The sequence below is a fragment of the Miniopterus schreibersii genome (genome assembly GCF_964146895.1).
Source record: "Miniopterus schreibersii genome assembly, chromosome: 11".
In the NCBI taxonomy this organism is placed as follows: Eukaryota; Metazoa; Chordata; class Mammalia; order Chiroptera; family Miniopteridae; genus Miniopterus; species Miniopterus schreibersii.
In genome coordinates this window covers 6,822,018-6,848,604 of record NC_138111.1, presented here as the reverse complement: position 1 = coordinate 6,848,604, position 26,587 = coordinate 6,822,018, and the positions used below count along the sequence as shown (strand labels likewise).

The 26,587-nt window shown below is 40.2% G+C and overlaps 1 protein-coding gene across 2 annotated transcripts in view; it reads left to right on the top strand.

Moving 5' to 3' along the window:
• PBX3 (PBX homeobox 3) overlaps positions 1–26,345 on the top strand; it is a 177,083-nt gene extending 150,738 nt beyond the window's left edge. Inside the window, exons 6-9 of one of the 2 annotated variants that reach the window (XM_081150550.1) lie at positions 19,448–19,613; positions 21,073–21,185; positions 21,992–22,081; positions 24,821–26,345. In XM_081150550.1, coding sequence (XP_081006676.1) covers positions 19,448–19,613; positions 21,073–21,185; positions 21,992–22,081; positions 24,821–24,913 — 462 coding nt within the window. In that variant the 3' untranslated portion in view covers positions 24,914–26,345. The remainder of the gene's footprint in view (positions 1–19,447; positions 19,614–21,072; positions 21,186–21,991; positions 22,082–24,820) is intronic. The other variant, XM_081150551.1, reaches the window with a different exon arrangement.
• The last annotated feature ends 242 nt before the right edge of the window (positions 26,346–26,587 follow it).

The following is a 26,587-nucleotide window of genomic DNA, read 5'->3' as shown; positions in this document are numbered from 1 at the left end:
ATACTAAAGATCCCCTTCCCATTCCAATGAAAGTTTTATACCAGTATTTTGTCATTGTTATTTAAAGGAATAGTGGCTGGGGTTAAGATGTTATCCAGCTACTGTCTTGACATTAGTTTGCATAGAACTTCCAGAGCAAACTTAGATTTATAATAACATTTTATTTAATAGTTATTGTCATTTTCCTATGAAATAGTGATACACCTTGATTTTTTTTTTCTCAGTTTGAAATGGAATATAATTGATTTATGTTACCAACTTACAAAACATGCATTTTATAAAACATTACTATCTGGGTTACGTAGTATTCATTGCCACTTGAAATATTAAGGAACAGTATAATTTGCTGGAGCAGACAGGGCAGGCGATATTAGAAGTCCATTTACGTCAAGTGGGTGTTTTCTGGTGTGTGCATTTCCTTCCCCAAACATTAATGAAGGGATTGGGCTCATGCTCAGCACCAGCCAATGATGCCAAGTCTGGTTTTCTGGCTTTTGCAACAGACTTAGAATTCAAATGTTTGCAGGTCCAATTTAAAATAATGTGTTTTTGTGGTTCCTTTTTTTTCTTCTTTTTTTAAATTTCTATAACATATTTACCACTTTATAACAGTCTGGTGTGAAGAAAAGTACCTAACCCTTACAGATGAGACTAATGTTCAGAGAAATTAATTGATTTGACAAGAGAGACAGGTCTTCAGGAGGGCTGGAGGTTCTTACACAGACGTTCTTGATAAAAAGGAAGAAACTGGATTTTTACTTTTTTCCTGCAAGAGGCAGTGTGATTCCTCTATCCCTGAGGTCTCAGCCGTAGAGTCCTGGTTTGTGAGGCACAGGCCAGGGCTTATATCACTAAGGCTGCATCATTTCCCCCTAGCTACTTTAGAGACTCCAGGCTAGTTAGTAGTCTGAGGTCTCCTTACTCATTAAACTGCTTATTCCAAAGCAGTGAATATTCAGTAAGCTAATTAAAATTTGTAAGTAAGATTTCTTTATTAAAAAATGTATTAAAATAAGAAGAAGCACGTTAAAATAATGATTAGAGCTGGGAAAAGGAAAGATGGCTCTCAGATCACAGTATCTTTCTCAGGTATCCATAAAGGCCTTTTCAGTTACTTTGGCAGTAGATAGAAGGCACAAGTAGATTTTACTGTGAGTATGCAATTGGTGAACTGGAGACAAGTTGAAGGAAAATGGCAGCTGTTTTGTTAAAGTGGTTCTTTCACACTGTCTTAAAAGAAGGCTACAGACCCTCTGTTCTATAAAGGCTCTGATTGTGTGTCCTGGTGGAGATGGGATGTCATTAAACAGTGTGCAAAGAACAAAGAAGCAGGTTGTAAAAAGATGGGAGCTTTGAGGATGCTGTAACACTGAGTACAGATAAGGCATCTCTGCGAGATTTAAAGAAAGCAAGGGAAGCCTCTGATTTTGTTGTTGTTGCCCTCTACAATTAGCTCTATAATTAGCACGTTCCCCAAAGCTTGCTCCAGTGATGTCAGGTATTATGTTTATTTTAGAAATGACTTTTTTTAAAGGGAATCTCTAACACTGGTTTGACGTGATTCCCAAGCTAAGGAGAGATAGAGGCTATTTCCACCTCAGATGTAGTATTTTTGAGTTTTCTTATACCTTAGAAAAAGCCACAATCAGAATCATGGTCCCTCCAGTTTTTGTTCCCGTCACCTTCTTTTGCCTATTTCTCCCTTGTGAGTATTCTCATCAGTGTCCCATTATACCTGTCCCTGATCATCGCATCTCACCTTTCCATTGCCTTGCTTCTGTGTGGCATGTCAGACCAATAGGCCAGTATATTAGTCAGGATCCCAGCAGAAAACAGATGGCATACTCAAATTAGAATAATTTAAGGAGAGTTTAATAAAGTGACTATTGACAGAAGTGTGGGTAGGGTGTAGTGAAACCACAAAGCATAATACTAGTAATACTAGGTTCTGTTACCCAACCAAGACAGATGTGTGGGGAACAGTAACTGAAGCCTTAAGTAAAGGCAGTGTTACAGTGAGGGAGCCAGGGGAAGAAGCACTCTGTCCTTACTTTCCTCTCATCTCCTGCTGTGACTTCCTTTGGTCAGAAGCCTGAGGGCATAGAGGTCAGCCTCTTGGGGCTCAGGCAAGGTGAGGGTGGATAGGGAGTAGAATATACAGTGTAGCTGAAGGGCAAAGACACCAGATCAGAAGAGGCTCCAGATCCAAGGCTCCTGGCCTCCCACTTATGTTGACTCTCTGATTCTCCCACCTGGGACAGCAGGAATTCTCCAGTGATGCTCTTGGGCTTCCTTTGTCCTTGTCTTTGGCGTTTCTTCTCCTTTCCTGACTCTTCTGTCAGCTAAGTGGAGAGCATATTACTTTTCTAAAATGAGTATGGATTTTGAGAGTAGAAGCTACAAACAGTATAAATTAATTTTATCCAGTTAAAGGTACTTTTCAAAATTTTTGGCTATTTTTCTAACTCACTCAACAAGGACTGAGTGCCTGTTGTGTACCAGGCATTGTGCTTGGCACTGTGACAAACAAAGATGAATCAGATAGGGTTCTTTACCCTTAGAAATGTCAAATTTCTTGGGGGAGACAGACATGTTACTGATAAGATACAGAAGTTACCTGGGAGCCCTGGCCAGCATGGCTCAGTGGTTAGAGGGTTGGCTCCCACAGTGAAGGGTCGTGGGTTTGATTCCTGATCAAGGGCATGTACCTGGGTTGCAGGTTCAGTCTCCGGCCCTGGTTGGGGTGCCAGCAGGAGGCAACCAATCGATGTGTCTCACATTGATGTTTCTCTTCTATTTCTCTCTCTCTGTCTCTCTCCACCCTTTCCACTCTCTCTCTAAAAATCAATGGAAAAAATGTCCTCGGGTGAGAATTAACAACAGGAATAACAAAGTTACCTAGGAGAGTGTACAGGTGCCTATGGGTGCCATTTTGGAATATGGTACAAGGAAGGGTTTATGTTCTACTGAGAGGATAAGGAAAGTCTTCCAGCTTATTAACTCTGTGATCTCGGGCAAGTCATTTAACCTCACTGTGCCTCATTTCTTCATATATATAATTTAGATAAAAATAGCATGTATTTCATAGGGTTATAGGAATTTTGGTTTGATAATATATGTAAAGCACCCAACAGAATGCCTATCACAGAGTAAGAAGAAGATATAATAGTAATTATTATTATGCTGTTTTTCCTGCCTGGAAGGGTCTAACCTTTTCTGCCCTACACAAACATATAGATATCGTATTAATTACTATTCAAAGCTCATTTCAAACATCAGTTCTTCAAGAAAGCTTTACTTGTACTCCCAGTTTACATCCTCCATTATATATTCTCATAGATTCTTATACTTTTCTTTAATAGTACTTACCACAATTATAACTAAATAATGAATTGTTTAATGCTGTTCCCCTAATAGATGGTGAATTCCATGTTGATAGGGACTGCAGTCTTATTCAGCATTATATTCTTCATGCCTAGCACAGTGTATAGCACAAAGGCACTCAGTAAATGTTTGTTGAAGAAATGATTTAGGTAAAAAGTCAAGCTTGAGCTTGATTGGGAAGGTCTGCAATTATGATGTTTAGATGTTCTGCAGTTTTGTTTGCAGTTATGAGGTTGATCAGTTTACATGTCTATTTTGCATTAATTAATTAATTTATTAACTCAGCTGAATTTATGCAACTAGTGATTTCTGGTTATTATGCTACATATAACAGTGAATACAACAGAGATTCTGTCCTTGTGGCACTTATTCTAATGAAGAGAGAAGGATAATTGAAATATATGTAATTATAAATAATAACATATATAATTAATATGCCATATGGTAAATAGGTGCTATGAAATGAATTATGGAAGATAACTATTTCTGGGTTGAGGTGTATGATCAGATTGAAAGATAATCCTAGCACAAATGTGTAAGATCAATTTGAGAGGAAACCACTAGCATGAGAGTGACTAGATAGATTATTGGTATAATTCAGGCAAAAGGTGGTGAAGCTTCAAATTAGGCCATTTACAATAGGAAATGGATGGATTTGAAAAGTATTTTGTTGGTAGGACTGATATTTTGGAGACTGGGTAAATAATTGGATATGAATTTGAAGAGGAAAAAGTAATAGAAGATAGGTGAGGCTTTTAGCCTAGATAATTGAAGATGGTGATACTATTAGCTGACATAGGAAACACATGAGAAAGTGCTGGTTTGTTTGGGTGTGGGAGTGATTAAAGGTTTGTGATAGTTATGCTAGGTTTGCATTGCCCAGTTGGGAAATGGTCAGTTTGGAAATATATTTGAGGAGAAAGTTCAAAGTTAAAGGTGTAGCTTGGGAGTCATCCACTTAAGTTCCTAGTTGAGTCCCTGGGAATGGATGATGTTGCCCAGGGAATTTGCAGATAAGAAGGAAATAAGGCCAGGAGAAATGACTTTCCCCGGGTCATTTGTCAGTTTTGAGAAGGTGACTAAGAGAGATTAAGCAGTGCTTTTGATAATTTCGCATGGCTGACAGGGTGGGAATTGGTGTCTAGGCATCTGGGACTATCCAACAGAGGCTACTTTATTTCCCTTGCTTTAGGTTAAGAAAAACTACTAGGGCTACATTCTAGTAGCAAGGGTATGTTTGAAGGACACAGACCCTCAAGGTGACTGTAAATCTGCTTCACATTACCTCACATTACCTCAGTCCTTGAAACTGGATTGCTAGTACTTATAGGTGCCTGGAAAAAGCACATATACTTTTTTTGTGGAGAAAGATGGCGTCATTTTAGGCTTCAGGTTGTTTCTATAAGCAGAGCAAATACAACATTGGACATATAATCAGAAAAAAACACACAAACATACAAGAAGACATGACAGCATGTATTGAAAGCAGCACAAACAACAGACAGTAGAAACAGATCCACAGGAATCTAGAAAATAAAAGGATCTGATATGGAATGTAAAATAACTATGCTTAATATATCCAAGGAAATAGAAGGCAAAATGGAGTTTTTGTCAGAGAGCTGGAAAACATGAAAAGGGTAAATGGGAATTTTAGAGCCAAAAATATAATAACCAAGATTAAGAATTCAGTGTATAGGTTTAAAAGCAGATCAGACATAGTTGAAGGGAGAATTAGTGAACTGGAAGATGGGTCATAAGAAAATAATCATACTAAAGAATAGGGGGAAGATAATAGGGTAGAAAATCATGAGAGAGAGTAAGGGATATTGAGGATACAATAAGAAGTCTGCAATAAACGTAATTGGAATCCTAGAAGCAAACATAAGAGTGGGTCAGAAGCAATACTTAAAATGGAAAGGCTGGTAACTTTCCAAAATCTATGGAAGATTCCAAACTGTAGATTCATAAAAAACTACATTCTCAAAAAAGAATTAATAAATAGAAATCCACACTGAACACAGTTAAAACAAAAGCTGCCAGAGGGAGAAAATGGGATTGCCTTCAAAGAAGCAGCAATTAGACTGGCTACTAATTTTTTTTTTAATGAAAACAATAAAGCCACAATACAGTGGAATGATATTTTTAAAGAAATGAAATAAATTAAATGTCGGTTTAGAATTTCATATCTACCAAAAATGCCCTTTGATAGTGGAAGTGAAATAAAGACTTTTTCAGTTAAAAAAGAAAGAAAGAAATAATAAAGTTTAATGGGTTTACAATATGTATTGAATTAAAATGCACAATGATAGTGCCTTGTAAGTTATGAAGGGAAGGGTAACTTTTCTAATACTCTTGAGTTTTCTGCAAAAGGTTATAAAAGTACCAATTAATATAAAAGTACCAGTTAGTGTTAGACTTAGTTAAGAATGTATAATCTCTAGGGTAGTCACTTAAAGAATACTGAAAGAGTATGTAACTTCCCAACTAATAAAGAAGGAAATGTGGAATAATTTTTAAAAATAAGCAATCTAAAGAAAGGTGAGGAAATAGAACTTGTGTACCTGAAACCTGTATATATAATTTTGTTAACCTGTATCACCCCAATAAATTTAATAAAAAGGAAAGAGTGTAAATGATTGAATGCTGGAAGTAATAGACAAATGTTATCAGACAAGATATAAAAGTGAAACCTAATTCTGTGTGTTGTCTAAGAGACACATCTAAAACATAAGGACACAGAAAGAATGAAAATAACAGTGTGGAAAAATATATAACATGCAGACAATAACCAAAACAAAGTTGGTGTTTCTCTGTTCTATCAGATAACGAACACTTCAAGGCAAAAAGTTTTACTAGAGATAAAGAGAGGCACTAAATAATGATGATATAGCAGTTCTATATTGATATGATCCTATTAGCAGAAACTCAAAAACATAAAGCAAAAACTTACAAAATTTCAAAGAAAAATAGATAAATCCAAAATCACTGTAGGAGATTTTTATATCTTTCTCTAACAACACACACACATACACTCAGGATGTAGAACAGTGCTTCTCAAACTTGACCATGCATGAGAATGATCTGGAGAGCTTGTTGGAATACAGATTCCTGGGCCCTATTCCCAAAGGTTCTGATTCAAAGAGTCTGAGTGGGTCCTGACAATTTGCAGTTTCCAGGTAATGCTGATGCTTTATGAACCACACTTGGAGTAGCACAGATACAGAAGATTTGAATGTCATGATTAGCAAATGACCTAATGGACATACATAGAACACGATACCCAACAAGTGCAAAATGCATGTTCTTTTTAAGCAGAGAAAAGTTATATTAATTTTTAAGTTAACAGAGAAAAGTTACGTTCTGAATCAGAAAAACACTGCTCAATAAATTTTAAGTAATTTAAAACATAGAGTATGTTTCCTGACTGTAGAGGAATCAAACTAAAAATTAATAACAAAAAAGATGTTTGAAAATAAAACATTATACAGGGATTGGCAAAGTAGGCTTACAGTTGTTCAATAGACAATAATACAATAATTAATAATACAAGGATAAACTCTGTGTTTTGCATACTCACAACTGTAAGCTTACTTTTTGCCTACCCCTGTATTTCTTAATAACTCATAGGTTAATGAAACCACAGTGGAAACTGGAAAATGTTTTAACGGAATCATAGTGAAAATACAGCCTATCAGAATTCATGGGATGCAGCAAAAGCCATGCATAGAAGGAATTTTATAGCTCTAAACATTAAACATATGTTACATATACATGTATGTATCGTGTGTGTATTATATACATGGGGGGAAGTAGAAAATCAGTTCATCTCGAGCTATTAAAGAACAATAAATTAAACCAAAAAGCTGGAAGGAAATAATAAAGATAAGAACAGAAAGAAATGAAATTTTAAAAAAATACAGTAGAACTCAACAAAACCAAAAGTTGGTTCTTTCAAGTCTCCCATCTCAGATTCTTATTAGTCCCCCTCTTCAAAGCAATTAACAAAGTCTTATATATTTTTTGCAAATATTTCTTAATATGCCTGTTCTTTGCAGATATTCATTCTGAACCATATATTATGCACTACCTTTAAAAAAAATTGGGGGCAATGGATATCTCATTAGATTTTATGGGGATTTTTGAGCTAATATATGTGGAATGCTTAGAACAGAGCTTGGCACTTAAGGAGCCCTATATAAATGTCTACAGCTGTTGTTACAAGAGGGTACGTGGTCGTGGGCAGGGTGGGGACGAGGGTAAGGTGGAATCTGAGAGGCCGAAAGTGAGCCAGGTCCCCTTCGCGGGAACGTAGTGCCTACTGAGCGCTCTAAATGTGTGTAGAATGAATGGTCTGGCCAGAGATGAGTCTGGCACAGCCAGCCAAAGCCCTGGGCTGGGGATTTGCCCTAGCAAAGCGCAGAGCCCAGAAGTGGAAGAGAGAAAAGCACTAATGGGCTACCATAACCCCTCTGGGACCTTGTCAGATGACTGGGCCGAAGATCAAGGGAGAAAAGTTCTAAAGTAATATAAATAGTTTCCTTTTCTCCCCTTAATTTCCTAAAGTTGGATATTTTGATCATGGCCCTGCAGGTACTCCAGATTTTTTTTTTTAAGTGTTGCTTTTTTTTTTTTTTTTAATCTTTATTGATTTCAGAGAGAGGAAAGGAGAGAGAGACAGAAACATCAATGATGAGAGAGTCATTGATCAAGCCCACAACCCAGGTATGTGCCCTGACCAGGAATCGAACCCTGATCGCCTGGATCCTAGGTCGACGCTCAACCGCTGAGCCATGCCCGGCTGGGCACTCTAGATTTTTTTAACCTAAACTAAGTTGCATTACTTGTGTTCCATGTAGGCAATGGTACTATCATCTCTTATTACTTATTTTGAGAAATTGGGACTTTAACTCCAGATGATTGTATATATTTAGTATAAGAAGGTGCAGAAAAGTCACTCAGACCTCACTCCACCATAATTAAGTAGCAGTGTGACCTTAAGCTAATCACTTAACCTGAAGTTTCCATTTTTTGACCTGTGAAATTGGGATAATGATAATTTCTTCAGAGGTTTGAGGGCTAAATGAGATCATGTATGTTACAGGGCCTGGCATATCACTAGTGCTCCATAAATGCTGATTTGTCACCCATTCAACCAGAGTTTTCTTGCTGGGTATGTTGTGCATACAGAGTCTTGTAAAGGTGCCGAAAGAAAGGGGGAACAGAGGCTGTGCCCTCCAACAAGCTAGTGTGCGAGCAGGGCCAGCCCCTGGGTTTTCATAGGCTCCGTGAAGCTGAGACCAGAGGGCCATGGGGTGCTGAGGGTCTCCCAAGTTGGGTTGTGTGTCTTTTCTTAGTCTCTGAATAGACCTACCCTTGGTGTATTATTTTCTCTAAAAATGTATGTGATTAATTTTAGTGAGAATTAATTATGTATGTTGAAAGGGTAGTATACCTTTTGAAGACAGGCATTCCCATTTTAAATAAATTCAGTGAAAATTTCTGGATTTTATAAAGGAAAGAAAACTGGGGTGTGTATATCGTAGGGAGTGGTGCTTGAATAAATAAGGATTTCCATGAAACAAAAGGCTTGGCTGTAGGACACTGGATATATTTTGATGTTTTCAGTTACAGGAATTAGATTTACATGACACTTATCCAGACAAAACAATCTGGTCCATTGTTGTTTATTAAAGAGTGCTCTTGAGTTTTAATTCTGGGATGCTTATGTGTTGCTTGGTGAATGGCTCTGCCTTTCAGTGCAGCTGATGGGAGGCAGTTTCACAGTTGGGTTGTCAGTATTTCAGAATCTGCCAACGGCTTTCTGTGGAGCCTATGAAGGAACCTATTCGGCTGTACACCTAGCACATTTTTATTTTTTAAATGAGAATTTTAAAGAAAAACATCTTTAACTGAAAACCTCATCTGTGGTCATTTAGAACCACCCCTCAGCACGTGTTTTAGGGAGACGGATGGTGTCATCTCTTCTTCATGTACTGTGGCCGGGAGGCTGACGTTTTATATACTTTTGCAGATGAACCTCTTTGTGAATGTCATGAGCAGTTATCCGTCTATCATGCATAGAGTAGAAAGGGCAAAGCCAGATTGTGAGGGTGTCAGTACATTATGGCAATAAAATTTTTCACAGCCTCAAATAAAAAAAATATAGTACTTGACAAGTGAATCTGTTTTAAATTATTTCAAATACTATGGAAACTGAATTTCTATTGTTCATGCCTCCCATTAGAAGTGGTTATGTTTCAACTTGGTTTTCAAGGCAATTGTTAGGAATTTGGAACTTATTTTCTAAAAAGAAAAAAATGGTTTAGATTCTTGGGCTAGCCCACATTTTAACAACAAAAGAGCCAAAATGTTTTGCACTGAAAAGGTAGAATATACTTTTGTAGCCCTAGCCATTTAATGCAATGGAAAAGAAATAAAATTGAGTAAACAATTTTTAAATTTTTTATAATTAAGAGTATTAATTAAAAACAGTTCTTACTACATAAGGCATCATGGAAAAAGCACAGGAAAGGCTGCGTGACCTCAGGCAAGTTATTACATAAACTTTCTGACCTCAGTTTCTACATTAGTAAAACTGGGTCTTATCTAAATGAGATAATTCATGTAAAGTTCCTGATACAATGGCTGCTGTTGTAAATATAGGTACAAGTAGGATATAAACTCATGTTTCCTACAAATTCTAGGTCCAATACATTGTTGTGCAGGTGGCTGTGCTGGGGCAGGAGTGAGGAGGGACACGGAGGCATAGTGGCCCCGCAGGTGTGGGGAGGCAGGAGCTCTTGGTCCAGGTCTCCTCTGGTGGGGCATTTATTATGCTGAGCCGTGTGGGGGACACCCCCTTTTCCCTTCTCTTACTGCTGCCTGTGTTCCCCATTCCTGGTAGCGCTGGGAACATAGACTGGCTCTCCCCAGAATTCGAAGCTCCTGTGAAAAGGCTGACCTGATATTTGTGACTACAGGGAGCAAGTGTAGCCTGTAGAGGGTTTTGTTGTTGTTGCTCTAGTTGCTTGTTTGTTCTAAGAAAAGGGAGAGCTAACATTTATTGGGTGCCTAGTATATCTCAGGCATAGTCCTGTGTATTTTCACATGTTATCTCATTTAATGTTCATGACAGCCCTGTGAGGACTGGGCATCGTTATCCCATCTTGTACACCAGAAAGGAGAACGTTAGATGACATGACTTGACCAAGGTAACACAGCTGGGCAATCAGAGCTGAGACACACACAGATCTGTCCGGCTCCCACGCGCTTGCTCAGCTGCCGTCTAGTTCTCAAGGGAATGCACACATGTGGTTATCTACAGTGTGTCCCGCCTTTCTGTCCTTATACTGAACGTGCACCCTTGGGAGGGCGAGGAGCACAGTGAGATTTAGTTTGTTAACACCATTAACTTTAAAAATTGAACAGTCTCTCGCTTCCATCCCTCATTTCAAGTTGAATCATATAATGGGGATGAGAACATATTGATTAGGGAGAAACTATTTATTAGAGGTAAAATTGTTTACCATGTAAATATGCTACATGTTCCATTTTACCCGACTTGGTATTTCAACATTTCATAATCTGTTGCGTTTAATTAGGCACAGTACATAAAGTATGCGTCACAAGTAAACATGGGAAACACAATCGCATATTTTTCTAAGATTTGTGCTTCATAAATTTTTAGTTTGCTAATCTCAATAATGATGTTTTAGTGTCAGCTGCTTCTTTTTCAAACAAGTGCTGATCCTCTCCCTAATGTGTTTCATGCAGGGAAGCAAAACTAGGGATGAACTCTGTAAAGTTCCACACTTCTGCGTCTTGAAGATTAAGTCTTTCAATAATAATTTTTCTTTTATTTAATATTGTTATTTAAGTGATAAGTAAGTGTAGTAATAGAATTTGAAATGTAAGATACAACTAATTCTAATTAATAAATTGGCTTTCAGTGACTGTAGAGACATCATAGATAGTTTAGCTTTTTAATTTGAACATGGAGTTTTTCTGAAATGCAAAACGATCTGAGAAATTTTAATCACTTGAGATTTACAAAATGTCTGATTTTAATTAAGAGTTCTTGGACCTGAACCCCATCCTCCAGATAGAATACAGGAGTGGGATTGTTGGTTTCTAGAGTTGATCTTTAAGATTGTTACATGAGTTCTAAGTGATTGTTTTAAAAAGCAGATTGGTTACTTTTTTCATTGAAAAGTACTTTTTTTTTTCCTGATTTAAAAAATTGCATATCTGAAATCAATTTGTGTAATACTCGAAAATGTACAAAAAACACAAAAATAGAAATTACTTATAAATCTACTCTAAAAGATAATCACATATTAGTACATGTTACCTAGTAATTTTTTTTCTGTGCACACATGCATATGTGTATATGTGTGCATGTGCACAACTATATATGTCTATGTGTGACTATTTTTAAAAAATTGATTTTAGAGAGAAAGGAAGGAAGGGGAGGGCATCTGTTTGTTGTTCCACTTATTTATTCACTCATTGGTTGATTCTTGTATGTGCCCTGACCCGGGATAGAATCTCAACCTTGGCCTATCAGGTCAACTCTCTAACCAACTGAGCTATCCGGCCAGGGCTATGTGTGACTATTTTCACCCCCCAAAAGTTCTTATGCTGTATGCAAAGAAAAAAAAATGCTGTTTTTCCCTCTTTATGTTATGGATATTTTCCCCACATCAGTATTCTTCCTCAACATGATTTTCAGTCAGTGATCATATCTCATTATACAGGTGTGCTATAAATTAATCTCCTTTTTTTGGCTATTAAACGTAGGACTGTAGGAAATCTTTTGGCACATATATTTCTAAATATTTCCTCAAAATAAGTTCTCAGTAAGGCTGAGTCAGAGGGTATGTACATATTTGCTAGCCTATTCTCCAGAAAGGTTATGCTAAATATAAGTAAACTTTATCTACCCCTTTAGGTTGGTTTCTTTAATCAGAACATTTTTGAGTTCCTGAAGCTGGCAAATTTGTTCTTTGTCTAGCCCCAAAAGGTCATTGTGACACAGCCCTGTTTTTGTAGCTGGAGGTCTTTACTAGGCACACCTGACCCAGGGGGCTCCCATGCTGTACTCACAAAAAGAAGTTAGCATGTACTCAGAGTTAGTCTGCTCATGTAAGACATCAGTCTCGAACTAGGGTATGCATGCTCCGCAAAGTAAGTGGAGATTTTCCGAAGGGGGCTAGGGCGTCCCTGGTTTCAGGGTTTTCACTGGCCAGCTTTTCTCATGTATGTATGTACTCCTTCCTGAAATCCAGGTGCCTTGGAAAGCTGTTCTGGTGGAAAGCATGTGTGGCTTTCCTTTTTCCCTCCTCCCCTTTCCCATCTGGCCTTTTTCCACTTTATAAAAGGGGTATTCTCACCCAGTACAATGGCTTATTGCCCCAAAGTGTGTGAAATATTAGTGATAACCAAACCTTCAGTCAGGATTTTATAACTCCACACCCTCTGATTAAGAAATGCGTGTGTGACAAACTCTTACTTTTGATGGTCAAAATAAGTTTTAATTTATCAAAACAAATATTTGTATTGCTTTGATAAATTTTAGACTAACTGTAATGATAGCTTAATCCAAAAATATATGTTAAACATGTAGAGCCTTATAATTACAGGAAATAAAAACATCTTAAAATTTTCCATTTCCATATGTTTCTATTGCAGAGCATGAAAGTATATTGCATTTAAGATAATATGGGAGGGAAACAAAATGGAAATACTCTTCCAAGAACAAAAAAGAACCCAAAATTTTTAACTGTTAATGAAAAGCAAGTTTGTTTGTTTTTAAAATGGATAGTGGATATCAAATTGCTTTGCTATTTAGATTTGGTTGGATACGTTTAAAGAATAGTGTTACTGTTTTATTTTAAAATGTCAACATTTATAACTGAAATAACATTGTTTACAGCTACATAAACTTATAATGAAAAATTGTAGATGCCAACTTTAAAAATGTGCAAAGGAGGAAAAATATGTGAGTGGGTACCTGATTTTTCAAGATTTCTTTAGGGAGTATTCTAGCAAAAATGTGTAGACCGCTGGTACTGGACAGGCACCTGGATGAAAAAGCTGCCTCATCTGGCCTCAGGTGGTCTCACCGGGACCCATTCCCCACTGGACTTTCTAGAAATCTCATGCTCCAGCTCAGTCTGCCCTCTGCTCAGCTGGCACTTAACTGAGCCCAGGGGGGCGGGTATGAGAGCCTGCAGCCCGTCTTCAGGCTTTTCCTTGCCTAGAGCACTCTCCCTGGACAGAGCCTGCCAATCCTCCAGATGCCTTTACTCTTGCTCATCCCGATACCCATGCCTGCCCCCCCTCACTGCTCCCCCATCCTCCCTAATAGAAATATTCCTCACTCGATAGCCCCTCCACTCAGATGTCACCACATCCATGTCAGCACTCCTTGACGGTCTGAGTGGTTTCTCCTTCCTCTTTCACTACAGAGGGGGCCTAGAGGTTAGGAAGGGAACAGAGAATAAAGTAAGAGAGTAGAGTAAGTCTCTGGGATCTTGGAGAGGTCTAGGGGAGACAGAGACGGGGCAGCAGCTTATGTTTGTGGTTTGTTTGTGTCAGCACAGCTCCTAGAGGTTTGTACCTCTGAAATACGGAGTCTCAATAAAAATGCTGTTGAAGTGAACTGAATTGAAGCTGAGGTCCAGTTCAGGTTCCATCTTACCTTGGAAGTCTGCTGTGATTTCCCAGACCTGCTGGAACTTTTCCTCCAAATTCCTGTGGCACTTAGAATCTGTACTGGACAGCTCAGTGTGTGATCGTCACTGCCCCGCATTTTTTTGCCAATTATTTTGTGTGTCTAGCATTGCTTTCATAACCAGATTGTAAACTCCAGGTAGGTGAAGAGGTACATGTTTATTTTTTCATCTTTCCATGGCACCTAGTACAGTATAGCAGGTCCTTGAATAACATTATTTTGTTCAACATCATTTCATTATAACATTAAGATACTGTAGGAACTTAACTCTTGTTTATATCAATTAGCCTATGGTAAAATTGGTTTCATTATATGTTGTTCTGCTTAAAGTCACAGAACCTATCAGTGACCTTAAGTGAGGCCTTACTTAACAGGTACTCAGTAAACATACACCATATGATTATAAAACAGGAAAAAGCTCTGAGGGGGAAGCTCTGGGAAGCTCTGAGGTTGAAATCTGGATCCATCACACTTTGCTCTGTGATTTTTGGGCAATTTGTGTATAGTCCAGAGCTCTTGTTTCTTCATTGATGAACCTGGGTGGTAGTAATAGCTAATAGTTATCAGATAATCACTATGTGCCCAAATCATTAATGCATCCAACAATTCCCTGAGGAAGATACTACTATTCTTCTTCTTACTCTCATTGATTATGAGAGGAGACACTAAAATAACTAGAATAACCTGCTCCAAATGCTCAGAATAAATGGCAGAGTGTGGTTTTGAAACCAGACCCTGAGTCCCAAGCACTTACCCATTATGTGAGACCACCCACTCTGACTTACCTACTTCAGAGCTGAAGGTTCTAAGTGAGAGAAAGGTTCTGAATACCTTTTGAAGACGGTAAAAAGGCAATACAGAAGTCGAATTTAATTGTATTTGGAAAAGAGTTTTACTCCCCCTCCCCCAGCTTTATTAAGATATAAGAGCACTTGCAGGAGGGACCACATGTGATCTGTAGCTTTTGGTGCGTCCTACTGTGTGAGAGTAGAGGTTCTTTTGCAACTAATTGTATCCATTTCTTTTTTGTGGCGAGAACATTTAAGACCTACTCTCTTAGCAACATTTAAATATATGATACAGTATTATTAGCTGTAGTCACCATACTGTACATGAGATCCCCACACTTGTTAATTTTATAAATGATGTTTGTACTCTTTGACCAAGATCTCCCACCCACTCACCCCCAACCTCTGGCAACCACCCCTCTACTGTCTATTTCTCTGGTTTGTCTCTTAGATGCCACATATAAAAACATTTTGCTTTTTAAAAGCAGTTGGCAATCAGCAGCTGGATGAAGTTGGGGAAAATGCATGGCTATAGTAAATGGGAGAGACCGGAAGCTTTTCTGGCCACTTCTTGGCTTTGCAGAGGGCTCCAGAAAATTAGCAGCCAGCAAAACGTTCACTGTTCATTCCCCTGATTGCCAAAAGCTCACAGTCTGGGAGCTGATAGCAATGAACATCAGTAGAAGGAAGAGAGTACTTGTGTTTTTATTCTCATTTTTAATTGATTTTGAAATTCTTGCCTGGCCCTTCGCCTTTTGCATAGTCCAGAGTCATGAATCCTTGATACGTGGCTCAAAAGAGAAGCACAGGACAGTGTATTCCCTTTCTCTCCACCAATTTCCTGCCTGTGTTTCTATTTGGGGACCAATGTACAGACCATTCGAGTTCAGAGATGGAGCAAGCTCTGCTCTGCTTAGTGCCCCATGTATACAGCGTGGCTCCACTGAGAGCACTTATAGGAGGGACCACATGTGATCTGTAGCTTTGGGTGCCTCCTCCTGTTTGAGGGTAGAGGTTCTTTTGCAACTAATTGTGTCCATCTGTTTTTAAAGGGTGGGGGGAAAAAATCCTGAACTTAGGTGTCGATTTATACATTAATTACGTTGATCTCAGTTGCAGCAGTATGGTCTTAATAGCTGTATTGCTGCAATGCCCAAATCTGTGATATCTGAATGTGACGTGCATATTTTAATTTGAGAAATAGTTTAACATTTTTAGATATTCATTTAGATGTGGTTATGCAGGTTAAACATAACGTATGATCACTGCTTCTTTCATTGCTTCCAATTAAACCTTGCTTGTTAGTTTAACCTCTAGGTAATCCCATCAAACAATTGATGTCAAGGAAACACTGCCCACAGTAGCTTCAGATGAGTGGCCATTAATTTTAATTGCCTTGATATTAAAGATTAAGAAGTATTGGGACTAGCAGAATAGAAACGATCTGATGTCAAGCAAATCCACTTGCTAAAGCTTCCCCAGGCTGCTGGTGATATTAAAATTTTACTGTGAGAATTAAATAAACCTTTATTAGTGATGACTGTTGTTTGATTGGTCCAGGGGTATGCATAAACACAGGATTCTTACATATCTAGAGATGAGACCTTTGATGGTACAGAGATTCCTCAATTATGAAACTGTTAATAAAGCTGTAATCTGATTTTCCTGGCTAGGTTTCATTAATGTATTATAGCTTCTCTGATTGTCAAGGTAATATTAACTACAAAGCACGGAATCCAACAGAGAATTGTTTAGAAGAAGAGAATTTTAAGATGGGCCTTTGTTGCTAAATTCAGAGTTGGGGAATTTTCATTAATTATGCTTAAGAAATGCCAAATTCCCTTTCAACCAGGAGTATCTCCCTTTGCACTATAGATATATTCAATATTTAACTCTTTCAAAGGCCTGACAGTCTTATTCAGACAAGCTAGAGTAGTAGTATATATTGAAGGAACTGGCTAGGTCTGCCTCCTGAGCTGAGAACACACTCATGAAAGGTGAGGTAGGGTCTAAGAGAACTTGCATTAACAGGCATAATCAGAACGGATACCATTAGGGTCCCTTTTCTATCTTGATTTAGAACTTTTGTTTTTAGAGCCAGATAAGTCTTGAGTGGGAATGGATTCTAATAGTCACTGAGGCTGACTTCTCCTGCAGAAATCCCTCCCAGAGCATCTGTCTCCATCCTCGTGGAGGCCTGGGCACCCTGTCAGCATCTCTGGCTTCTCCCTCCCCCCTGACCGCCACAGCTGGTCCATGGCCAAATTCTGCCTATTCTTCCTCCTTGGTATCTGCCCTGTCCACTCCTACCTAATGCTCTGTCTGGCTCAGGCCCTCATTGCCTCCTTACCTGTGTACTTTCCTAACTCCCTTTCACTACACAATTACCATGCACATCAATCCCAAGCATGTGTGGTTCAAAGAAGGGAGGGCAGACAAGGGCAATGGCAGGGGTGGGGTTTGGTCCCTCAGGGCTGTTGAGAGCTTGTATTGTGACAGTCTAGATGTTGGAACTAAAACCAATGAAAGGGAACCAGGTCTTAGTTCCAAATAGAGAGCTTCCTATCCATTAGAAGTGTTTAACGGTGGAATCAGAGACTTTGTGAGGTAGTGCCACATCTCTGACGGTGCAGGTGCCATGAATAGAGAAGGAGACACAGGTTTACAGGACACGTGAGTTCTTTTTTAGCCCTACTGAGCTGGAGGTTGTGGCAGAACATTTGTAGGAAAATGTCTTAGAAATTAAGAACTGAAATTCTTCAGAGGAGTTAGGGGTAGAGATGGAAATCTGGGAGCCACCCACACAGAGACGACAATGGAAGTGATTGCCATGGATCAGATCGCTCAAGGAGAAGGGAGAGGACCGCGAGCTGAGTGTTGGAGCACATGCACACGCACACGCACACACCCTGGTGTGTCAGGGAGCATAATATCATAGAAACCATACAAAGAACGTGCTTTAGATAGGAGGGTGGTAATTACAAGTATCTGATACCTCTGAGGTCAAACAAGTTGAAGAGAGAGAAAAGGCCATTGTATTTGGGACAGGTGTGAAGCCTGTTGTAACCACCTCCATCAGCTACCTAGGCCTTGAGATTGTTAAGATAAAATGAGGAAAAGTAGGCAAAGGGCTCTGTGTAACGCTGGGCGAGCACATAGGAGATAGTCATTAGGTGATAATGATGGTTACTGTTGCTATTTGGTATGAAGGAAGGGATATATACAATCCTTTAGGGGAGAGAAATGCTGGTGGGATAGAAGTAGCGAAGGAATCCTGCTATGGCTCTTCAAAGAGTGTGCCTGCATGTGTGCGCACAGTGATGCCCCAGGAGGGAGCCGCGGGCGGGCGGCCGCAAGGCCAACATTGTCGTCCTCGTGTGTCTCCCTTGCCAGGGCTCTCTGGCTTCTTTCAGAAGGATGAGTGCCATCAGTTGAAGAATGAGAGTTCTTTTCCCAAGCAATTAAAGACTTGGCAAAGATGGCAAACAAGCGTGCCCATTGGCATAAATTGGATTGGAGGGCTCATACCATTCCTTCTTTTTCCTCGAGGCCCTGAATAGCTGTTCAGGATAAAACAGTGACCCACCCAGCCTGACACCATAGCAACATTTCCCTTTGACATATTATTAAGAAATTAATGAAAAGTATTTTTTAACTGTTACTTTAACAAGAGAGGTTAGAGCCTTTTCCATAGCAGTTTGTACCTTCTTATAAATTGCTGTGTGGATTTTAGGTGCTGCCTTCTGTAGCTCACCTACAGGCGCCTGAACACGTAATGCAGCTGAGCCGTGACTTGGGCGGAAGTTGTGCTGTCAGTGAAATGTGCTGACATCTGCCTGTGGACAAGATCCTCTTTAGAAATCTCTCCCATTTGCAATGGCTGACATCATAAGTAGTTTGCAAAAGAAATAAGTATAGTTCACTGGATGAAATCAGAGCCGCTGCTGTGTTTTTGCATTTGACTTTGCTGGAGTTATATGAGTCTTCAAGTTGTGACCGTCTCACATGTTAACTGCAGAGCTCGAGCAGCCATCTTGGCAGACAGACGGCATCTTCTGAGGCAGGAGTCAAAGGGATTTTTCATCCATTACTAATCGATGTTACTCTTTTCAGCAGACCAAACATGATTCTACTACACAGCTGCCAAAATTGTTCCAGACCCAGAAAGAATAGTTATTCTTTCTCAAGTATTTCTTGTTATTTACCTAACTTAACAAACGTTTCCTTTAGCTTTCAGCTCCTTTTGGGGGGACTGATCACTTATATACTAATTGGTATACACCAATTGAATATTTTTTTTATGAACGTTTTAGTGTTGCTGTGGCTGACTCCAGGAAGCAGCATCATTCCAAGAGCGTTTGAGGTTTGCAAAAAAGAAAGTGAACCCGCCAAACAGTTATGCATCACCCACAGGGTATGATTGCAGACTCCGAATTGAGTGTCTCCCAAAGGATCCCCTTGGTGTCCAACAGTTACTGGAAGTTTGACTGTTTCACTCTCTGACTTCTCTTCTCCTCACTCATTGCTCTGTGATTTGTAGGTATCCAACTGGTTTGGCAACAAACGAATCAGGTACAAGAAGAATATCGGCAAGTTTCAAGAAGAAGCCAACCTCTACGCTGCAAAGACAGCCGTGACAGCCGCACACGCAGTGGCCGCAGCTGTGCAGAACAACCAGACCAATTCGCCCACCACGCCAAATTCTGGTGCGTACTGGGTGCTCACTCCCTGCTTAGCCCGGGCAGCCTTATGCCACGAAGCCCTGTCCCACAGGCCAGGAAACAAGGGCCCTACTGAGGACACAGTGATTTTATTATTATTTTAAAATGTTTTTTAATTGATTAATAGAGAGAGGGGAAGGGAGAGGGAGGGATAGAGAGATAGAAACATTAATGAGAGAGAAACATCAGCGATGCTGCCTTCTGCACGCCCCCTACTGGGGACTGAGCCAGCAAGCAGGGCATGTGCCCTGACCAGGAATCGAACCGTGACCTCTTGGTTCTTGGGTCGATGCTCAACCACTGAGCCTCACCAGCCCGGCAGGACACAGTGGTTTTGTAAAGGAAGATTTATATAAAAATGCAAGCTTGTTCCTGGGATGGGTGAAGATTTTTACAGAGCATGTAAAAACCCATTGTTCATAGTGAGTTCCACTCGCTACTGGTAGGTTCTGGAACTTTCACACTTTGTAGTGGTTTTTAATTCAGCAATTAGGCAAAGTGCCATCACTAATGATTATTTTAACTACATTGTTCTTATGTCATTTTAAGGTCAATAGTGCCTGTCAAGAATGAAATAGCAGAAGTGGGAAATTTCTGTTGCTAGAACGTTGGAGCGAAGTAGCCGTGCTTTCTGTCTGACGCAGCCGCGGACTCTGGTCTGCTGCCCTTCTTAGCATTTTGTCAGCCCCTGTGCTGCTTGCTGGGATTGGTAGGCGGTTAGCTGTGAGGGATACGGGCTTAGTGCAAGGCTGCAATATCTGGGTTCCTCACACAACACATTTTGGCCAAATTTTATGTGTCATTTGGGATGGAATTAGAAACATCTTAAAATTATAGGGCACTTGAGTAACAATTGGAGATGTGCAGCTAGTCCAAACTGATGGATGTGGGAAACAGTTCAAGGGGTTTTCTAAAGAGATCTGTTACTATATCTTTCAAAGTTCAGAAAATGAGGGGGAGTTTTGTTTGTTTCGTTGTCTTCCTCCCTCTTCTCTCTCCCACCCGCCAGGTTCTTTTTAATAGAACATGAGAACAGATGAAAGAAAAGTTAGGTAGAATGTATGGCTAGGAAGGAGCTTCGGAAAAATGTTCCTTCTCTGGGTTGTTGTCCACATGGCAGCTAATGACGTGAAGAGCAGTTTAATGATTAAATCCTAGAGATAAATGAAAACGGGATGGTTCCAGGCCAGCTACGGGGTGTTTTTCTGTGGATTTCGATTTTCTCTCTGTTTCTTACTGGGGCTTCCCCTTGGTAGGACTCTCCGAGCTGTAGCGTGACCCACACGACCTAGCTCTCTGGAGTTATTCTTCATCCTCTTAGATCGGAAATGCTTCGTGTTGTGCAGACCTTTCCCTCTGTGCCTGTCCTCCTTCCCTGCCTCTAGGTCTGTGAGGATTGTGTGTAGCTCTCTGTTATTCAGCCACTTAACTCTTTCCTTTCCAGGTTCTTCTGGTTCTTTTAACCTCCCAAATTCTGGGGACATGTTCATGAACATGCAGAGTCTGAATGGGGATTCTTACCAAGGGTCCCAAGTCGGAGCCAATGTGCAATCACAGGTAGGAGAAATGCCCCAACTGGGGCCTTTCTAGCAGGGTAGGGTTTGGGCTCAAAACTCCTTACTCTCACCCCATGGAAGTGGTCTGCACATCTGTGCAGGACCTGGGCTGGGCGCTTCCAAATGTGACCCATTTGCCCCACCATTTAATTTAATGAGAAGTCAAGCGAGCAGTGACTTTTGACGATTCAAACTTGATCAACTTTGTGAATGCATTCGGCTCTGGCTTGAGCTCATGGAGAGGTTGGGGGCATTTTATTTTTATGCCAAAATAGGCCAGAAAAATTGTGTGTGCCAGTGTGTGTATGATTTAAAAACATATTATTGTTTTATGTCTATTTTTTTTAAGTCAGAATATAAAAATCTAAGTTCTTAAAGTATATTTCAGGTTCAGCATTTTTCTCTTCCTATTGAGAATAGTTTTTATGCACATAGATGTGTGTGTGTGTGTGTGTGTGTGTGTGTGTGAGTGTGTGTGTGTGTGTGTGAGAGAGAGAGAGAGAGATCCAGTATGCATATTTATAAGTAGTTTTCACCCACAGTCAGCACACGCATTTGGTTGGTGTAGATGGAAAGTTTGCATTGCCATGAAGATGTTACTCTTTGGCTGGCATAAAAAAACAAAGATGTGTGAGTTTAAATATGCAAAGAGTTGTTGAAATTCTGCCAGTCGCATTTGATTGATAATTTGCCTTTCATTGAAAATGCTAAACCCTCGTGGCACACATAATTCAAATTGTTTCCTTTTGTAAGTGATGATGTTTTAATAGATTTGTGATGATGAATTTCGTTTCGTCTCACGTCTAGGTGGATACCCTCCGTCATGTTATCAATCAGACGGGAGGCTACAGTGATGGCCTTGGAGGAAATTCACTGTACAGTCCACATAATTTAAACGTGAGTACTCTGGGGAATCAGACTTGAAGAGCTGTAAGAACAGTGTCAGGTAAACGGCGACTAATAAGTAAATTAATGGCCATTTGACTTGGCTTCTTATCTTGTTGGCAGGTAGGGAAGGCAGTGTTTTCACTACATATTATTTTATGAACTTAAACACTTGATGTTACCTGTGTGCGCTTAGAAGTCCTCACAGATGCCCAGAGTGGCTGTGCTCTGTCATCAAGAGGGACTTAAACACCAGCCCATTAGGATGCCATCTCCTACTGTCCATGCTGTGCGGTCCCAGGGAGATGAAGAACAGGGCATTTATCTTAGAATCGAGCAGCAGGAAAAATTCCCCAACACAGCTCAGGGGAAGGGGACAGCCTTGGAGGGCCCAGCAGATCAAAGCAAGCTAGACAGAGAGTTCTCTTCTTCAGAGCAGTTTGCTATGCTGTCAGCATGGGCTACAAACATGCCTCTCAGTGTCTTAACAGCCTCTCAGTTTTTAATTATGGAAGAAATAATTTTGACTTTTGTAGCCATTTCACCAAAACTTTACTTTTCCCCTGTGCCCTGATATGGATGGAAAATGGCTAAAGCTCTTGAAAGGGAGTGGGGGTGGGAGGATAGGGGGATTGGGTCACCAGGGTGGAGCTTGGGGGGGGAGGACAGAATCTAGGATTCCAGACTTGGGGAGGAAATGAACTGCCCAGCACATGGTGGGAGAGTCAGGAAGAAAATGGACAAGCTTCTCCTTTTTTAGGTCCTTGGCTTGCTATGAGAGTAAATATTAATGATTTAAAAAGTGATTGAGGATGTTCAATTGTAAAGGGGAAAAAGGACCATTAAATACTCAAATCCTTTACATTTGAAATGTCAAATCTTTCTTTTTGGGTTTATAAATAACTCATAATAACCCACAACAAACCATATAAAAAGCCTTTTAGTTGCATTTCTCCTTTTTCATTTAAGTGTTTTGAAATGCTTCAGAGAATGTGCGATATCCTTATCAACATGATAAAATATGAAACTGTGATTGCCTGCAGCGTTTTACAGACATGAATTCCATCTTCACTGATGAGGCTTGATAAGGCGCTGTTGTATAATACAGTGCATAATCTCAAACCACCAGAGTAAGGATTAATTTATTTTGAAAAAAAGAATGCTTGCTGACAACCTCTCCTCCAGCTGCCACGCTGGGTAAAAATATTGTACATTTGTTGTTTATAAATTTGGATAAAAGAGGAATGATGTTTACTTCAGATGGAATATCTTTAGACTTGTATCTGCATAAGAGTTTTTCTTTTTCTAAGTAGATGTTCGTACCTGAAGTGAAAGCAGCTTACCTTGTAGATAGAGAAGAGGATTTCTTAGCGTCCACAAATACACATGAGCATGTCGGCATCGCCCTGCACTACTGGGGCTTTGAAAGTACACTGTTGTCACTTTGGTTTTTTTCCTAACCTGAATTTGATATTCCTCAAGCCCAGAAAAACCTTTTTCCTTTGGCTCTGGTCATCTCTGTGGGATCGTTTGGGCCCCACTGCCTTTCTCTGTGATCCTAGAGGGAGGAAAGTTGCTTTCTATGCAGAACTATGCAGTCATTGAGAAGAAGGGAGTTCTCCAGGGGCAGTGATCGTGGGAGAAGGAAAGATCCCAGCACAGGGCTCATCGGGCAGCCAGATCCAGGCTGTGCAGGGAATCAAGAGAGTTCTCAGTAGCCTGGTGACACAGGCCAAAAGAAGACATTTTGAGTGTTTTGAGTGGACTCTCAGAAGTTGCAGATGGGTGTGAGGGAGATGGGGGGACCGGGGGACCTTATGACCATACTGACATTGGTGTGGGAGGTCCAGGCCTGGGGCAGCCTACCATGAGGCTGGCCTGTGCCGCAGGCACTGGGTATCAGCCAGCTCACCCTCGCCTTCTCTCCAGAAAGGCCCGCCCCGTCACTTCCACTCAGTGTTCCCAACACACAGGCCCGGCACCTCCCTCTTGACTGACATAAAAATATGTAGCGACAAGCTGTCTGCCACAGCAGAAATCTGATCAGACATTGATTTCAGCAATTGCCTCTATAGGCCAAGACATGAGGCAAATTTGTTCCTGAGTACTGTTATTGCTGATGCAGACCTGAGGCAGGAAGGGCCAGCGGCCTGTGAAAGCAGTAGCAGCATCCCAGATAGGAGCTCCAGTTAGAGATAATTGGAATGCAGATTTGAATAGTGTGTGCTCCTCTACAGTTCATGCGTTTCATTCTGGAAGATCCTATTTGGAGGGAAAGCCTGGCCTTCATTTTCTGAGGGTTATAGTAGCTGGCTGTCAGGCATGTGTGGAAAAGGCCGGGCAAGTTCTTCTCTGTGGAAACAGGATTAAGCTGGGCTGAAGCTTGTACTCCATGGAGCCAAGGCCTTGCTGAGGCGTGCACTGAGCTTCTCTACTGCTCCCTACTTGAAGATTTCCAGTCACTTTTTCTTCACCAGCAAATCCAAGGCCGAGCTTGGTGCCAGCTTGAGAGTGGCAGAAGCCTTCCTTTGGTGTGCTGATTTATTGCCAAGTCTTTACTTGGTGGGATGGATTTGTTTTACATGCATTTAATCCCACTTTAACACATGCTTCAGAGTGCTGCCAAAGTGGGTTTAGAAAATACATTTCGCTAATGCATCTTTGCTCTTGTGTTGTCATCTGGGTATTTTAAATTGGGGAGTAGAATTAATATGTAGACGTGCACCCGTTGAACTGTGTTTCTCCTTTCAGGCTAATGGAGGCTGGCAGGACGCAACAACTCCATCTTCTGTGACTTCTCCTACAGAAGGCCCAGGAAGTGTGCACTCTGATACCTCTAACTAATCTCGGCAACACTTTTCCCTGAGCTGACATGCCTTGACAAGTGCATTCAGAGCAATAGGAGGAAAAGGCAAGCGGTTTTGTAGCCACCATCTACAGCTTTACTATAAAACCTTGTCTTATTAGAGAACTTGGTAATCTGTTTTTTAAGGAATCATAATCATTTGTATTTATACTTAAAACACACAATGTTAAAAAAGCACTTTATCCAATTAGGCCGAGATTTAACATTGTTGACAGTCCTGTAGCTATTTTATCATAATTTATTATCAATATTTTACATTAATGGTTTCACAGTTGCCAATTACTTGGCCTTAAGGGTAAAAAAAGTACAATGTATGCTAAACCTCAATCGTTAAAGCAGATGCAAAGATTCACCTCACCTAAATTGAACTTCTTGCATATTTCCATCGCAGACTTTGATTGTCTTTCATATCGCTAATGGAGTTGGAATAAAGGAGCTATTTGGCTATCTCTGTTAATGATGGTTGTGTTTAAGAATCTTCCTCGTCACATTGTGTTGCAATCTCTTCTGTTATAATTAGATCAGAGACTGGTAGCATCTTTTCTCTCTGAAAGCACCAGTGCCCAGAGTCTGCTTGGTAATTAAATTATGGATCCAGATTGTTCTGGGAGATGAAGGTACTTGCTGCTGGTAGAGGTGAACATGAGATCTGTCTGGGTTTTATGGTGTGCGCTGGGTGCTGCACAGGCTTGTCAAGGTTTGCTACGTCCTCTGGGCATCAACAAAGGCCCTGCTCTCTGGAGTGTTGTATATAGTGTAGCAAAAGAGTATTTATACATCTCACCAATCAAAACACAGCTTTATTACCTCATGCGAACTCATACAAACCAATAGAATTTCAACATGTTCTGTAGCTTAGAGTGCTCACTTACTACCTCTGAACAATACTCACGCTGTAGTTTGTCTCTTTCTTATCTTTTTGCATCTTGTAATTAACTCTTTGTTTCCCTTCATAAAATGTAATGTACATTGTAATCTTTTAAAAGAAAAATCAGGGTTGCATTTGCAACTTTTAAAAAACCGAGAGTGGAAACATTGGGTCTTAAATTAACACAGGATCAGTAAAACTGTTGTAAATACTGAGAAACATTTTGAATGTTCTTCATCTTGTTACTAATTCATGCAAAAAAAAAAAAAAAAAGCGGCGACTAATTGTGATGCATTCAGATTTCAGTATTCAGTACTGTATATTTCACCCTGTGTAATGGGGCCCCTCTCCTTTCTCTCTTTTTGTATTGTATGCGATTCTGAAACTGATTGAGTCATGGAAATAATTTGTGGCGGTGATTCTAATGTATTAAAAACGTTTCGTGTTCCTTTCTAACTGGATTACACCCTGGATTGAAAAAGTCTTCCTCGTGGTAGTTATATGTAGTTTCAAACATGAATAAACTTTTTGCTTTCATGATTAAATGTTGATGCCATTTCTTACGCCACCATGCAAGCCAGCCAGTACAGGCCAAGGAGAGAGCCCGACCAGAGGCAGGCCTGGGCACGGAAGTGTGTGGCCTCTGAGAGAGGGACTTTGAGATGATGGTGATGCTAGGAGGAAGGACAGCCCCTGCTGACTCCCGTCCTCCTGGTCCTCGTGCTCTGAGCGTGCCGCAAGGAGAATATCTCCATTTTCATAGACTAGGGAACTAAAGCTCATA